The following is a 13761-nucleotide window of genomic DNA, read 5'->3' as shown; positions in this document are numbered from 1 at the left end:
CACTAACAAACTGAATGATCTCTTCTAAAACTTCGAAAGAAATGTCAATATTCATTTTGGTAAGAATTTTTATTTCCAGGAAAAAGTAAGAGAAAGGGGTCGGAAAGCTTGATGTGCGATAAATACTATTTATATACGTGATTTCAATAAGCTATTTTTTATCATCCAATAAATGGAGATAATAAGATTCCTGTATTTTATATCTGACATATGTCCTGGAACTTATGTCCCGACTTCAGCAAATTTGCGGCATGGATAAATTTGTCAATCGTGATATCTAAAGCATATGATTTACACCCAGCCCTTAGAATATTATCAGCAACTGCAACTTGGGTGATTAAGTAGTAAAGCTAAATTGTACTTACGCAACATTAACTATTGAAATAAAAGGATCTTGAATTTCGGCGGGTTGGTTTGAAAATGATCTTTCCGAAATGTTAGAGGCTTTAGAAATAGAAACTGGTGAAAAATGCTTTCTTGTTGAGTAGAAGTCAAAAAATTTGATTAGGAGAGTCCCTAGATCATCAGTATTTTCGCTTATCCAAATAGTCTTTTTATCTTCTGCTATTTCATGGGATTCATCCTTCTTTTTGATCGAGACACATGTATGATATCGAACCTGAATGAATCTGAGTTTTTTAGCAAAAACCCTTGTCATAGTTTTTCCGTTGTTCTTATGGAGGCATTCAGGAAAATTACAAGTAATAGAGTTATCTTGAATGCATGGAATAACAGGATAATTTAATTTTTTCATCAAAAAATAAAGGATCATGACAATATATGAATAGCTGGTCAGAAATCCATCATGCGCAGCTTTAGCATTTTAAGTTATTAAATTTGCATTTAGTTATATTGATCTCTATCTATTACTTACATTTGTTAAGTTTTTGACAAGTTGCGAAGTAGAAAATAGCACGTATTAAAGGCCTGATTCTTTCATCCAGCTTTAAGTACTCTTTGAAAAGCTCTTCTCTTTCAAATAACATGCCGTCATCAACAAGTAATTTACAAGTTAGACCCGAAGGATCAACAAACACGCAACTCTTGCTAAATTTTTGGTTTTCAGGATGTACATCAATCATACCAACTTTTTCTAAATACCAAGATATGTAAGAGTTATTATACAACCGCTCATGTTTTTTTCTGTATTGAGCGTAGTCATCCGCCTCTGTTCCATTATAGGGAGGAAACCTAATTCCCATGTTCACAAAATCATCTGCAAAGTCCAATTCGGTATGTGATGACCTATGTTTCCAAAAGAATTAAGACGACGAGGACAGAATATTTATACTTAATTACCTAACGAGTTCAACCGAAACATCAAGCTCAAAAAACGCTCTTTTAATTGCGATGTTAACCTTGTTCCTGATTTCCCTTCTCGTCTTGTATATTTCATCTAATTCCAAATAAGCTTCCTATAGCCAAACTTGTTGATCTCTGGTATCTTAAAAAATAGTGACATATTACCTTGTAGTATGCAAGTATAGAGTTTGTTAAAAGCTTTACATCACAATCGGTCACTTCTGGAGCCTCATTTTGGTAAATGATAAACAAGCGCTCGCTGAATGGAATGTGTGTCTGCAAACGCGTTAAGCTGTTTTTCAGTCGACGTGAATCTTGATTATACTGATTTATTGTCACGACTTCATAAATCCACTCTTTGTACTTTTTACTTTGGTTTTTTGATAAAAGAAACTCGAGCAATGTACTGTATTGGTGCATCATAATTTCATATTCTGTAGGTACAGCCTGTTGTAAATTTTCATCAAGTGTTTTGAGAGTAACAACTGCACTTCTTTTATTATTACTTTTATCTCTCTCAGCGATAGTGTTGTTGATTGTGTACACAACACAATGAGATAACAATTTGTCGGTAACTTTAAAGTCCATATTTTTATGATTAAAGAAAAGAAAGATAATAAAGAACAACCAGATCAGTCGTTTTTGATGGCAAATTTTTTTAATTGGTGCTTATATAATTATGAACCCCTTATTTTGTTCCAATACAGGCAAGTGCGAACTTAACACAAGTCTGGACTTATAATGTAACCTTTTTTTTTTTCTCACATAGATGTGACTTTTCTTATCGGGCACCGTATTTATATACAGTTAGGACAAGAACAGCCAGCTATAGGATTCTGGCAAATCTCATCCAGCGTTTTTCCTTGAATCAACAAATTTGCTGCATTACCAAAGATTTGCGTAAGCTCTTTCATCGTGGTTTCATTACACCCGCACCTGTGGATAAAATGAGAAAAAAAATTAGCCTCTCATAAACATGACATAATTAACATATTTACGCCATGTTATGTATTTGTAAAAATGGGTCTCGGATAGTCACAGTAAAGTAGTGGTCTTTAACTCTACCCCTTTTGCCAATTGGCGAAATGGAGATGCAAGCACAGAAATTTTTCTCTATTGAATAATAATTCAAAAAACCAATTAAAAGCGTTCCCAAGTCGGTTTTGTTGTGACTATTCCATATTGTTTTTCCTTCCATCTCTGTTTCATCATTGCCATGTCTGATATAAACACAGGTATGGTATCGTACTTCAACTTCCCTTATTCTTTTTTTAAATTCGGCACTGGCGGGCCCTTTGTAAGCATTGTAAAAGCAATCAGCGACTTTACATTCGTTATTTGGTAAACTCTGTATGTTGGGAATTAAAGGGGTTCTCAGCCCGTTCAACAAATAATATAGGATCATAATCATATATGAGTAACCACTCAAAAAATGTTGTCGGTCGACTTTGTAAAGAAAAGAAAATAAAAGGTCAATCTCATCATCTAGTGTTAGACTGATTATACTTACGAGGATGTAGTTGATGGCTTCGGATAAAATAATAAATGGATGTAACCAGTGGTCTCATTCTTGGATCTAACTGCAAATAAACTTCAAACAGTTCTTCTCTTTCAAAAATCATGTACTTCTCAACACCAAGGGTACACTTTTGTCCATATTCGGGATGCACAAATGTAAGATTTTTTGCGAATTTATGCAGCGTTTGAGATACAACATCTGTCATACCCATTTTCTTTAAACATTCGCCGATATATTCAAAGTCATTAAGGGCCTTATAAGGTTGTTTGTGATTATCGAATTCTTCTTTGTCTGGTTTATAAAATCGAGCAGGAATGATAGCTAAATCTAGTAAGGAATCAGCAAACACAACATCCACATGCGATAATCTGCACGCTCGTAAGTAAATGTAACAACAACTTTGTAACCCCACTCTATTTTTTATTTTTTTTTGAAAAAAAAAACGTTACCTGATAAGTTGGACAGATATATCTAAGCTTGGGAAAGCTTCCTGGATTATTTCATTTACTCTATCTCTAATCCTTTTCCTCATATCGTAAATTTCCCGTTTGTCCACATAGTTTTCCTAGTATTGACTTATTAAATACCAGTTTTTTTTTTCTTTTAAGTTATACTATAAATATCTACCTGATAACGAGCCATAATGTTGTCTGAAAGTGATTGTAAAACACTTGCCTTTGGTTTTTTAGAATTCACAATAAACAAATTATTGTTGTAAGGTTGATATGACTTTAACGCAAGGTGATGATTATTCGATCGACGGCAGCTGTATTGATTGGTAGTCATTATCTCATAGACCCATCTGTCACTCATATGCTTTCTTGCGTCGGCTGACATCAAAAATTCTAATAAGGTGACGAAGTGAGTATTCATCAGGTCACATTCGGAAGGCAATGTATGCTGCAGATGACTATCAAGATCTTTCAGATCAACAACATAGGTTGGATATGGAGACTTGTTGCTTTTAGCAATACTATTATTGCTGGCGTACTGAATTGACTCTATCAATAACTTTTGAATAATTTTAGCGTCCATGATGGGAAAAAAAAGAAAGAGGTGCTGGGCGTGGCGCAAAATTTTAAGATTTATTACTTAATGAAACAAAACGCCATTTGACAAATTCGACTAACTACTGTAACATACATGTTCTAGACTTTTTCCACCCTCTAACAAATTTGCGACATCTTTAAACACCTTTCTTAAATTTTTCCAGTCTATTTGGTCACATCCGATTCTTTTTTTTAGAAAAAAACATGTTAATCATAATGCGTCAAGATGGTGTCACAGTATGCTTACGAGATACTTTTACTAGGAGATAAAGGGTCTTGGATCTCATTTTTTTCTGCATCGATGATGGATATATCGACTCGGACGATAGAAATATCGCTGATATTTTCAATTTTCGCGTAATAGTTAAAGTAACCTAAAAGCAGGGTTTTGAGACTATCCTTATTTTTGCTGATCCAAACAGTTTTATTTGATGCGGGATTTGAGCTGACATCGTTCTGGATAACAACACAAGTGTGATATCGATCTCTCACTTGTCTTATTTCTTCACGATGAATTGCCGTAACTGGCCCTGTATACTTGTTGTAAAAGCAATCGACCACGTTACATACATTGTCCGGTAAATCTTGAAGGCACGGAATAACCGGGTAATACAGTCCGTTGATCAAGTAGTTCAAAATCAAAATGACCTGAACGTAACTGCTTAAAGATTTGCCTTGAAATAATATTAACTATAATTTAAATTTTCCATCAATTATTCGACTTACAATGAGAAGTTCGACGTTTTGTTATGAAAAAAATGACTGTGATTAATGGATCAATTCTATCATCCAGTTTCAAATAGGCTTCGATAAGCCTCTCTCGTGAGAACCGCATACCAGTATCAATACCAGATCTACACCGTATTCCAGATGTTTTATCACGAAATAATATGTCGTTTGGTTTTTTTGGGCAGTGGGTTGGACAAACCATGCCGATATTTTCTAAACATTCTGACATAAAATCGAAGTCATAAAGTGGTTCAAAAAGGGCTTCATAATCAGCGTAATCCTTGCTATCGTTTGTACGAATTCGATGAATGACAATTCCTAGCGTGAGCATTTGGCTAACAGAGAGAAAATTTTTGTTGCTCAATCTGTGGCACATTAATAACGAAAGTTTGAGAACTAAAAATTATTTATCGTACCTAATAATTTCAACAGACATATTAAACTGAGGAAATTTTTTTTGAATCATTTCATTCACCCTGTTTTTTATGGATACTTTTGCATTATACGTATCAATTGCCTGTCTACATCTTGTCCGATAGAAAATCAAAATATCCTCTGAAAGATCTCCACAGGTGGTGATATCCGTAAAATCCTTTTGGTACAAAATAAATAGTAGTGCGTTGAAGGGCTGATATGATTTAAGAGAGAGGAATTCATTTCTCGAGTGACGTGGGTCACAATTGTACATGTTTGTAGTCATAATTTCATAAATCCATTTAGTGCATTTGATTTTCTGTTCCTTCGAGTCCAAAAAATCCAGCAAAGAGTCATAATACTTTTTCATGTACGCATATTCTTCAGGTGTTGTCAGCTGTAAATGTGTACCAAGTTTTTCTAGACATACAACACTAGCATTTGACCTTTTTCCGCGCTTAGTAATAGAATTTTGGAAAGCATACTCAAATAAACTTTCGAGTAATGAATAAGTACGTTCTATCTCCATGATTTAAAAATTGAAAAAAGGAAAAAAACAATCACTCCGCAGTCTGATGGCTTTTTATTTTTGATTTCATTGTTTATTTAGTAACAATATAAAACAGGTATAATGAGTAACCCCTTTTTTCATACATATAACGACTAATAAACGCCGAAAAAAAATCATATAAAGGAAGTATGGAAATACTTTTTATTATTATGACACTCATGATTATTAATTCAACCAATGCCTAAACCCTCTCTTTTAACTACGATGACCAAATCGATAATTCATGGACTTTGGATCCACAGGCCTGTATACAAGATCATTCTTACTCAACGTGTCCTTGAATGTGAGTCCTTGGTTTAACTTATTGCAAGCTTGTCTGAACTCTTGACAAATTACTTTGGCTCCAATCGCCGTACAGGATCCCCTATATTTTATATCTACTGATTTAGCAAAATGGTTTTCACTTTATTCTTAAACTTACGCAACGTTTCTTGTAGAAACAAATGGATCCGGAAATACGGCATCATGCTTTCTCCACCCTGATAGGCGGCCTACTCGAGCACTGGTTGCTAAGGACATTGGTTTCAGTAGATTGGAGGTTTGAGACATCCAGGTAAAAAGTTCAAGTACAAGATCGCCTACATTCTTTGAATTACGACCGTACCAGATGGTGGGATTTGTCTCGGGGCTTGTGGTTTTGCTATTGTATAAGTCTGTCACCGTGTTAACAACCCTTACACAGTCGTGATAAGCTACTAAATGATCAGCTACCCTTCTTCTTTGTCGGCTATTACAGTCGGCAGAAGTACAAGTTGCATTCCTCAGTTCTTGGAGACAAGGTATTACAGGTGGGTTTTGTACAAACATCAGGAAATGTAATCCCATAAGGATAAACGTGTAGCTGCACATAAAGCCCTTTTGTGCTGAAATAAATGTAAGTTTTAAGGAAATAAAAAGCTTATTTAATCTGACAATGATTTACTTACAGTTGTTAATCTCCTTGGTTTTGATAAATAACTTGAGAGCAAACAGGAAAGGCCGTACACGAGAATCGAGATGCATGTATTGAATAATCAGATTTGTATTTTCGATTCCCATCAAATTATTGGTGTTTATATCACAATACAAATTAAATTCGGGGTCTCTGAATTTACAGATAGGTACTGTAGCTTCATTGATAGCTATGACATGATCCATGCCAATTTCACGTAGCTTGCTGGCCAAAAAGTTCATATTATACACGGATCCTGCAACTCGTTGCAGACTTCCCCCATGATAGTCCGAACCGAGAACTGGGCCTGAAATACAGAGATCAATATCGGCATCGGCTGTTGCCAGTCCTGTTGATGTTGATCTATTTTTTTTAAAAAGTTATTTATTAGTTTTATGTTGTTCGTATCTATCAATATTGCATGTGAAAAAAAAAGTCTTACCCAAATGTTGATACACGTAGATCCTTGTTACGCCAAACTTTGTTTAACATGGTACCGATCTTTTTTCGAATTTCGGCGCGAATGACATAAGATTCAGGCGTGATTGCCAAACTCTATTAATAATTAAGAGGAGTTTAATAATTCTACAGAATGTCTTATTCAGAAAAGAGAAGAAACATTACCTCTGTTAATTGAATTATTTCTTTTTCCAAATCGGACTGGTACACCTGAGGAGCAGAAGTGACAAGACCTCCGACATGATGCTTATCAATGACAAACAAGGAAGTGCCATCGTGGTTGATTGCTGGCAGCCGCTTTTCTTGATACAAGGTCTGGGTCATGACCTGGAAATCCCAATCAAACATAAGCTGGACATCGTCGTGATTGAGCTCTAATTTAGCATTGGTGATAAAGCCATCCAGTGTGCCATATTCTGTCAATATCTGGATCAGGTCGTCCGGCAATTTTCTTGACAACATATCAACCAACGTCTTGATACTTGCTACTTTGACATGAGGGTCATTGGCCATCGAACATTGGTTCGCAAATACTTGGCACTCCTTGATAACCTTGATTGCTTGCTGGAAATCCATACTTGAAAAAAATAACAGGAAGAAAGGAAAACATCAAACTGGTTTATATTTTTTAGCATGAAAGAGAGGAACAACATTGTGACGGTGAGTGTCATTTCAATATACATAAAGCTTATTTATTTATTTTTTAGTTATGCTGGCTCTACCAATGGGAATAATTTTTTTTAGGTTTCTATGTGGCATAATTGTTTGGTTTCAACACGTCCATAAACTTCAGCCCTTTGTTTAATGTATCACACGCCAATTTAAATTCTTGTGAGATTGTTTCAACTCCTGCTGAAGTGCAGGATCGCCTACCATACTTATTAGTAGACTATTCAAACTCTTAAACGTCCTTTTTTTTAAAAAAAATACTTATATACTTACGCGATGTTCCTGTCAGGATCAAAGGGATCGGGAAAAACCACTTGACTTCCCTTCCATCCCCAAGGTAAATGCACATGCCCATTAATTGTCAATGACATGGGCTTAACTAAATTAAATGGGTTCGACATCCATGCAAATAATTCGAGTATAAGGTCGCCTACATTTTTAGTATTTTTCCCATACCAGAGAGTAGGATTATTATCTTGAGACACGGTTTTACTATCAAACTGAGGTGCCATGGTATTTACAACACGTATACAGCTATGATAACGCACATCACGACCTTGGATCGTCCTTTTCTCGTTGTTGTTGCAAGTACCAGTGATACATGATTTAAGCGATAAATTCTGAAGACAAGGGATTACAGGTGGCTCTTGTACATACATTAAATAATGCAACGCTATTAGAATAAACGCGTAGCTATTCAAAAATCCTCTTCGCGCTTATTTTGTCATAAAAACTTAGTCTTTCTTTCCTTCGATGTATAGAAAAAACTTACTGTTATTAATCTCTTTGGCTTCTATAAATAACTTGAGAGCAAACAAAACGGGTCGTATACGCGTGTCTAAGTGCATATATTGAATAATCATGTTTGTATTTTCAATGCCGTGGAGATTATTGGTATTGATATCGCAGTTGATTTTGAATCGAGGATCCCGAAATTTACAGATGGGGACATGGGCTGCTGTAATGGGCTTCACTTGTCTCATGCCAATTTTGCGTAATTTTCTGGCCAAAAATGTCATATTGTAAATGGATCCTTCTGTTTTTTTCAGCTTGATAGGGTCATCCAGGGGTTGAAAGCAAGGTCCAGAAATGCATAAATCAAGATCCGCATTGTCCGTACCCAGCCCCGTAGCTGTGGATCTATTGTTTGTTTAACAAAAATGACTTTCATTTTATAATGAAAACTTTACCCAAATGTTGATACCTGCAATCCTCTATTAAACCAGCTATTATTCAACATAGTATTGAGTTTACTTCGGATCTCATTGCGATGTACGTAGGATTCGTTTGTCATTGCCATATTCTAAAAAAAAGGGGGGGAGAAAGAGGGTGTCATCAATTTTAAGCAAAACATAACGCGTCTTTTGTTCAATGTGTGTGCGTGTGCTTTTATTTACAGTTGTCACTTCCCTAATCTCCTTATCTAAATCGCAGCATACATGTTGAACAGGAAGAAACTCAGTAATATCTTTTGTAATAACAAACATGGCTGATCCATCATGCTTTACCACGGGTAGTCCTCTTGTCTGATACGAGTACTGGCATAGCAGTTGTGTATGATTTAGCTCTAGTGAGGGTATAAAATCATTGAAGAAATTGTCCAATGTACCATATTGGTAAAGAACCTCTAGCAAATCATCTGGGTACCAAGATGATAACATTCCATTCAGTGTCTGGATTGTTGTTACCTGAACTCGTGGATCGTATGAAGTTGAAGAACTTTTGGTAAATTCTACACAACGTGTGATAATCCAATGTGCTAGTTGATCATCCATCATTATTAGTGATAGAAGAAGAAAAGAAAGGTTTGACGCACGAGCTTTTTTTTAGGGTTTTTTATTTACTTACCGTTATATTGCTACATACACCCCACATCAGTAAACAAAACTTGGTCGCGTCGTCGCGTCTCCCTTATTCCCAAAATCTTTGAGCCTAAAAACACAAAATTCACATAAGCTAGCGAATAAAAAATAAAAATGACAAAAATAATTTAGAAAAAAAGCTTGGTGGTCCGCATGAAACGGAAAAGAGCCAATGTGACGGTGTCTTTATTTTCTTCTTTTCCATAAAAATAATGTCGACAATCCCGAGTGTCAAGAAGCTTAACCAAACTGTTGTTAATCGGATAGCAGCGGGGGAGGTTATTCAACGCCCTGCCAATGCAGTCAAGGAACTACTGGAAAACTCCATTGACGCAGGCTCGACACGAATTGAAATACTTGTAAAAGAAGGAGGACTTAAACTTTTACAAATTCAAGACAATGGTCATGGCATTCGAGTAAGTTTTTTTCTTCTCCCTTCTTGCAATAAGGTTTTTTTTTTAAAAAAAAAAATGGTTCTACGAATAGAAAGAAGACATGGACATTGTCTGTGAACGTTTCACCACCAGTAAACTCGCTTCCTTTTCGGACCTGTCAAGTATTGCCACACATGGTTTCCGTGGTGAAGCTTTAGCCAGTATCTCCCACGTTGCCCATGTCACCATTACCACGAAGACAAACTCTTCCCCATGTGCGTACCGTGCTCTTTATGCCGATGGTAAGCTCGTACCTGCTAAACCAGGCCAAAGCTCAGATCCTAAACCTTGCGCCGGAAACAATGGTACTCAAATCACGGCCGAGGACTTGTTTTTCAATACCCCTTCCAGATTAAAGGCTCTTAAATCTCCCAGTAATGAATATAACCGTATCTTGGATATCGTCACACGCTATGCTGTGCATAATTCGGGTATCAGTTTTACATGTATCAAGGTAAAAAAAAAGTTGAATACATAGATCTGAATACATTATAGCTCATACATCTATAGCAAGGTGCAAAATCCTCTGATATTCAAACATCTATGGATGCAAGCAGAATCGATACTATACGACGTCTTTACGGTGCTGTTGCTTCTGAACTTTTACCCATTGAGAAATCCTTTGATGACCTCGGTTTTAAAGCAAACGGTCTTATCTCCAACGCAAATTACAATATGAAGTCCATGACTCTTTTACTATTTATCAATCGTAAGTGCCTAGATTTGATATGTACATACGCAAAAAAAAAAAAAAAAAAAAAAAAGAGAAAAAAAAAACTCATACGTGTTACTAGATCGAGCGGTGGAGAGTTCAGCTATAAAACGAGCTATTCAAACTGTATATGCTTCTTTATTGCCAAAAGATGCTCATCCTTTTATTTACCTTAGTCTCGAGATTGATCCCAAGAACGTTGACGTCAATGTACATCCGACCAAAAATGAAGTGCATTTCTTGGACCAAGATCGTATCATTAACACTCTAATCGATGCTTTTCAAACTGCCTTGGAAGATGCCAATCATTCTAGAACTTTTTATGTGCAGACCACTCTTCCAGGGGCGAGTGGCCCCTCAGAACAAGGTAACCCTAAAAAAAAGATACGCATACATGCACATGAAAAAAAGACTAAAAAATTATTTTTTCAGTTGTAGATGAGGAGGATAAACAGGTGACAGGTAATAAACCTGTAGGAAACAAGCCTGTAGCAGAATATCGATATGTTAGAACGGATAGTACAGCAACGACATTGGACGCATTTTTGAAAAAACCATCAAATGATGACATGGATGTGGATGTGGATGAGGGCAGGGTGCATGTGAATTTAGGTAGCATACACACATTACGTAAAGCCATTGCCAAAGAGGAAAATCAGGGTAAATTGTATATAAAAATAGACTATAAAGCATTGCATCATGATCTGAACATGCATATTTTTTTTAAAAAAAAAATTGTTAATAGAGTTGACATATGTGTTCCATCATCACACATTTATTAGTTGTGTAGATGATACATTTGCCTTGATCCAACATGAACAAAATATTTACATGGTGAATTATAATGTGGCCAGTGAAGAGTTATTTTATCAAGTGATCATGGGACAGTTTCAGAATATGGGAAAAATAGAACTTAATCCCACGTCGATTAAAGAACTCATCTTGATTGCAATCACGCTGGAGGAAGCAAAAGGAAATTTACCGAATGACATCAAAAGTCCAGATGACATTGCCGAGGTAAACAAAAGGGGAAGGGGGGTTAATTTATAAACATTACGTAACGTTAATGTATGCTATTTAGTCTATTTCAGAATTGATTATATCAAAAAGAGATATGCTGAAGGAATACTTTTCATTGGAGATAACAGAGGAAGGCAATCTTATCGTATTACCGATGGTGATTCGAGATTACGTGCCATGCATGGATAAATTACCGCTCTTATTTTTAAGATTAGGAACAGAAGTGGATTGGGAGACTGAGATCGGTTGCTTTGACTCATTGTCTCGAGAATTGGCCATGTTTTATAGTTTAGATGCTCCCCTGAACAAATCAAATAAGGACGAATACCGGTGGAAAGTACAGCATTTAGTCTTTCCAGCCTTCAAGACTCATTTTGCTGCTCCCATCAAATTAAAACCTTATGTCACACAAGTCGCTAATTTAACAGATCTTTACAAGATCTTTGAAAGATGTTAAGAATTAGAATAAACCCTTTATTATTATCATTTTTTTTTGTGAGACATTATTTGTTTTAAACACCAAGCTCGTTGGGAATATCGGATGCACTCATGGTCACGATATCTTCCAATGCACTACGGATAATTTCGACGCCGTCCATGAGTTCTTCCTCGGTAATACAGAGAGGAGGAGCTAAACGAATAATGTTCACATGAGTAGGTTTAGCTAATAATCCCCTTGATTTGAGTAACAAGCAAAGTTCCCAGGCACTTCTTTCAGACTTTGATTCGTCAATCACAATCGCGTTCAATAAACCACGGCCACGAACTACGAATTATAAGTGTGAGAAAAAAATATTGAGCAATTTTTTTTTTTAAAAAATTTTACCTGTCTTGATAAGGGGACTGTTCAGATCAATTAATGCTTTTCTAAACTTTTCTCCCAGGACTTGAGCGTTCTCTACCAACTTTTCATCCTTGAGAACCTGTAAAGCTGCCATAGCAACAGCGGCACCAATGGGGTTACCACCATAGGTTGAACCATGACTACCAGGTTTGATTGTTAACATGATCTCTTTATCGGCGAGGACGGCAGAAACCGGATAAACACCTCCTGAAAGAGCCTTTCCCAGGAGTACAACATCAGGGCGAACATCATCATGATCGACACAAAGCATCTTACCAGTACGACCAAGACCCGTTTGAATTTCGTCAGCAATAAACAAAACATTGTGTTTCTTGCATAATTCGTAACATTTCTTTAAATAACCTTCATCAGGTACCACAATACTTTGATGTAATATTTAATATCTCTTTTCTACTATATATGTACATAAATTTTTTCTTACCCAGCCTCTCCTTGGATAGGTTCTACCAAGAATCCTGCCACATTCTTACCGACCTTTTCCAGGACAGCTTCCAAATCCTCAATATGGTTGTAACGGATGGTTGTGTTTCCAACTACAGGACCGACCAAAGGTAAATAAGGGCCGAAACCGACAAAGGATTCAGGATCACTGGACATGGAGATGATACCCACTGTACGTCCATGGAAATTGTTTTCACAGCCAAGCACGATGGCTTCGTTTTCTGGAATACCCTTCTTATCATAACCCCAACGACGGGCCAATTTGATGGCAGTCTCTACGGCCTCAGCACCGGTGTTCATGGGTAAGACCATATCATAACCAAAGAAGTCATGCATGTACTTTGTGTATTGACCATAGACGTCATTGTAGAAGGCACGGGAAGACAAGGTTAATTTTTGTGCTTGATCACACAAGGCTTTGACAATCTTGGGATGACAATGACCTTGATTGACGGCTGAATAGGCAGATAAGAAATCCATGTATTTCTTTCCCTCAGGATCCCACACCCAGATACCCTTGGCTTCAGAAAATACCACAGGAAGAGGATGGTAGCTACAATCTATCAGTCTACTATGACTTTTATTTATTAAAAAAAAAAAACTTTGGTACTTTACTTGTGAGCACCGTAGGTGTTATCATATTCGACAGCTTGTTTACTAGAAATAGACATTTTCTGTAATATTTTTTAAGTTATTTGTTTACTTGAAAGAAGAAGAAGAAAAAGAAATGTAAACATATTTTTTGTATTATATATTTTTTCGTGGGAAATAGTTTAAATCACAT

At 36.2% G+C, this 13761-nt stretch overlaps 6 protein-coding genes across 6 annotated transcripts; 1 reads left to right on the top strand and 5 right to left on the bottom strand.

Annotated features, from left to right (window-relative positions):
* Nucleotides 1–197: 197 nt before the first annotated feature.
* On the bottom strand, nt 198–1890 carry EV154DRAFT_483478 (uncharacterized protein; the record flags this gene model as incomplete). Its single annotated transcript, XM_051598577.1, has 5 exons — nt 198–350; nt 377–813; nt 875–1245; nt 1300–1415; nt 1468–1890. The coding sequence occupies 5 exons, from the start codon at nt 1888–1890 to the stop codon at nt 198–200; spliced, it is 1500 nt and encodes a 499-aa protein (XP_051455479.1).
* Nucleotides 1891–2099: 209 nt separating this feature from the next.
* Nucleotides 2100–5542, bottom strand: EV154DRAFT_483477 (uncharacterized protein; the record flags this gene model as incomplete). Its single annotated transcript, XM_051598576.1, has 10 exons — nt 2100–2238; nt 2301–2748; nt 2813–3219; nt 3271–3386; nt 3449–3832; nt 3965–4055; nt 4118–4400; nt 4441–4560; nt 4597–4964; nt 5016–5542. 10 exons carry the CDS (start codon nt 5540–5542, stop codon nt 2100–2102), a joined length of 2883 nt encoding a protein of 960 aa, XP_051455478.1.
* A 237-nt stretch (nt 5543–5779) lies between these two features.
* EV154DRAFT_604313 (uncharacterized protein) lies at nt 5780–7550 on the bottom strand (the record flags this gene model as incomplete). Its single annotated transcript, XM_051607393.1, has 5 exons — nt 5780–5948; nt 6006–6447; nt 6511–6878; nt 6958–7070; nt 7140–7550. The coding sequence occupies 5 exons, from the start codon at nt 7548–7550 to the stop codon at nt 5780–5782; spliced, it is 1503 nt and encodes a 500-aa protein (XP_051455477.1).
* A 150-nt stretch (nt 7551–7700) lies between these two features.
* On the bottom strand, nt 7701–9436 carry EV154DRAFT_515701 (uncharacterized protein). The gene is made up of 5 exons (XM_051602293.1): nt 9041–9436; nt 8834–8946; nt 8416–8783; nt 7917–8358; nt 7701–7843 (listed from the first exon to the last, which is right to left on the bottom strand). Exons 1-5 carry the CDS (start codon nt 9419–9421, stop codon nt 7723–7725), a joined length of 1425 nt encoding a protein of 474 aa, XP_051455476.1. The 5' UTR covers nt 9422–9436; the 3' UTR covers nt 7701–7722.
* Nucleotides 9437–9582: 146 nt separating this feature from the next.
* EV154DRAFT_515698 (histidine kinase-like ATPase) lies at nt 9583–12158 on the top strand. The gene is made up of 7 exons (XM_051602292.1): nt 9583–9921; nt 9992–10393; nt 10450–10648; nt 10734–11018; nt 11084–11311; nt 11397–11668; nt 11733–12158. Exons 1-7 carry the CDS (start codon nt 9718–9720, stop codon nt 12126–12128), a joined length of 1986 nt encoding a protein of 661 aa, XP_051455475.1. The 5' UTR covers nt 9583–9717; the 3' UTR covers nt 12129–12158.
* EV154DRAFT_515697 (ornithine-oxo-acid transaminase) lies at nt 12125–13682 on the bottom strand. Its single transcript, XM_051602291.1, has 4 exons — nt 13593–13682; nt 12958–13530; nt 12498–12898; nt 12125–12437 (listed from the first exon to the last, which is right to left on the bottom strand). Exons 1-4 carry the CDS (start codon nt 13646–13648, stop codon nt 12184–12186), a joined length of 1284 nt encoding a protein of 427 aa, XP_051455474.1. The 5' UTR covers nt 13649–13682; the 3' UTR covers nt 12125–12183.
* Nucleotides 13683–13761: the final 79 nt, after the last annotated feature.

This window comes from Mucor mucedo (assembly GCF_025094135.1).
Source record: "Mucor mucedo strain NRRL 3635 chromosome Unknown EV154scaffold_75, whole genome shotgun sequence".
Taxonomy (NCBI): domain Eukaryota; kingdom Fungi; phylum Mucoromycota; class Mucoromycetes; order Mucorales; family Mucoraceae; genus Mucor; species Mucor mucedo.
The sequence above is the reverse complement of the archived record's forward strand: the minus strand, read 5'-3'. Positions and strand labels throughout refer to the sequence as shown.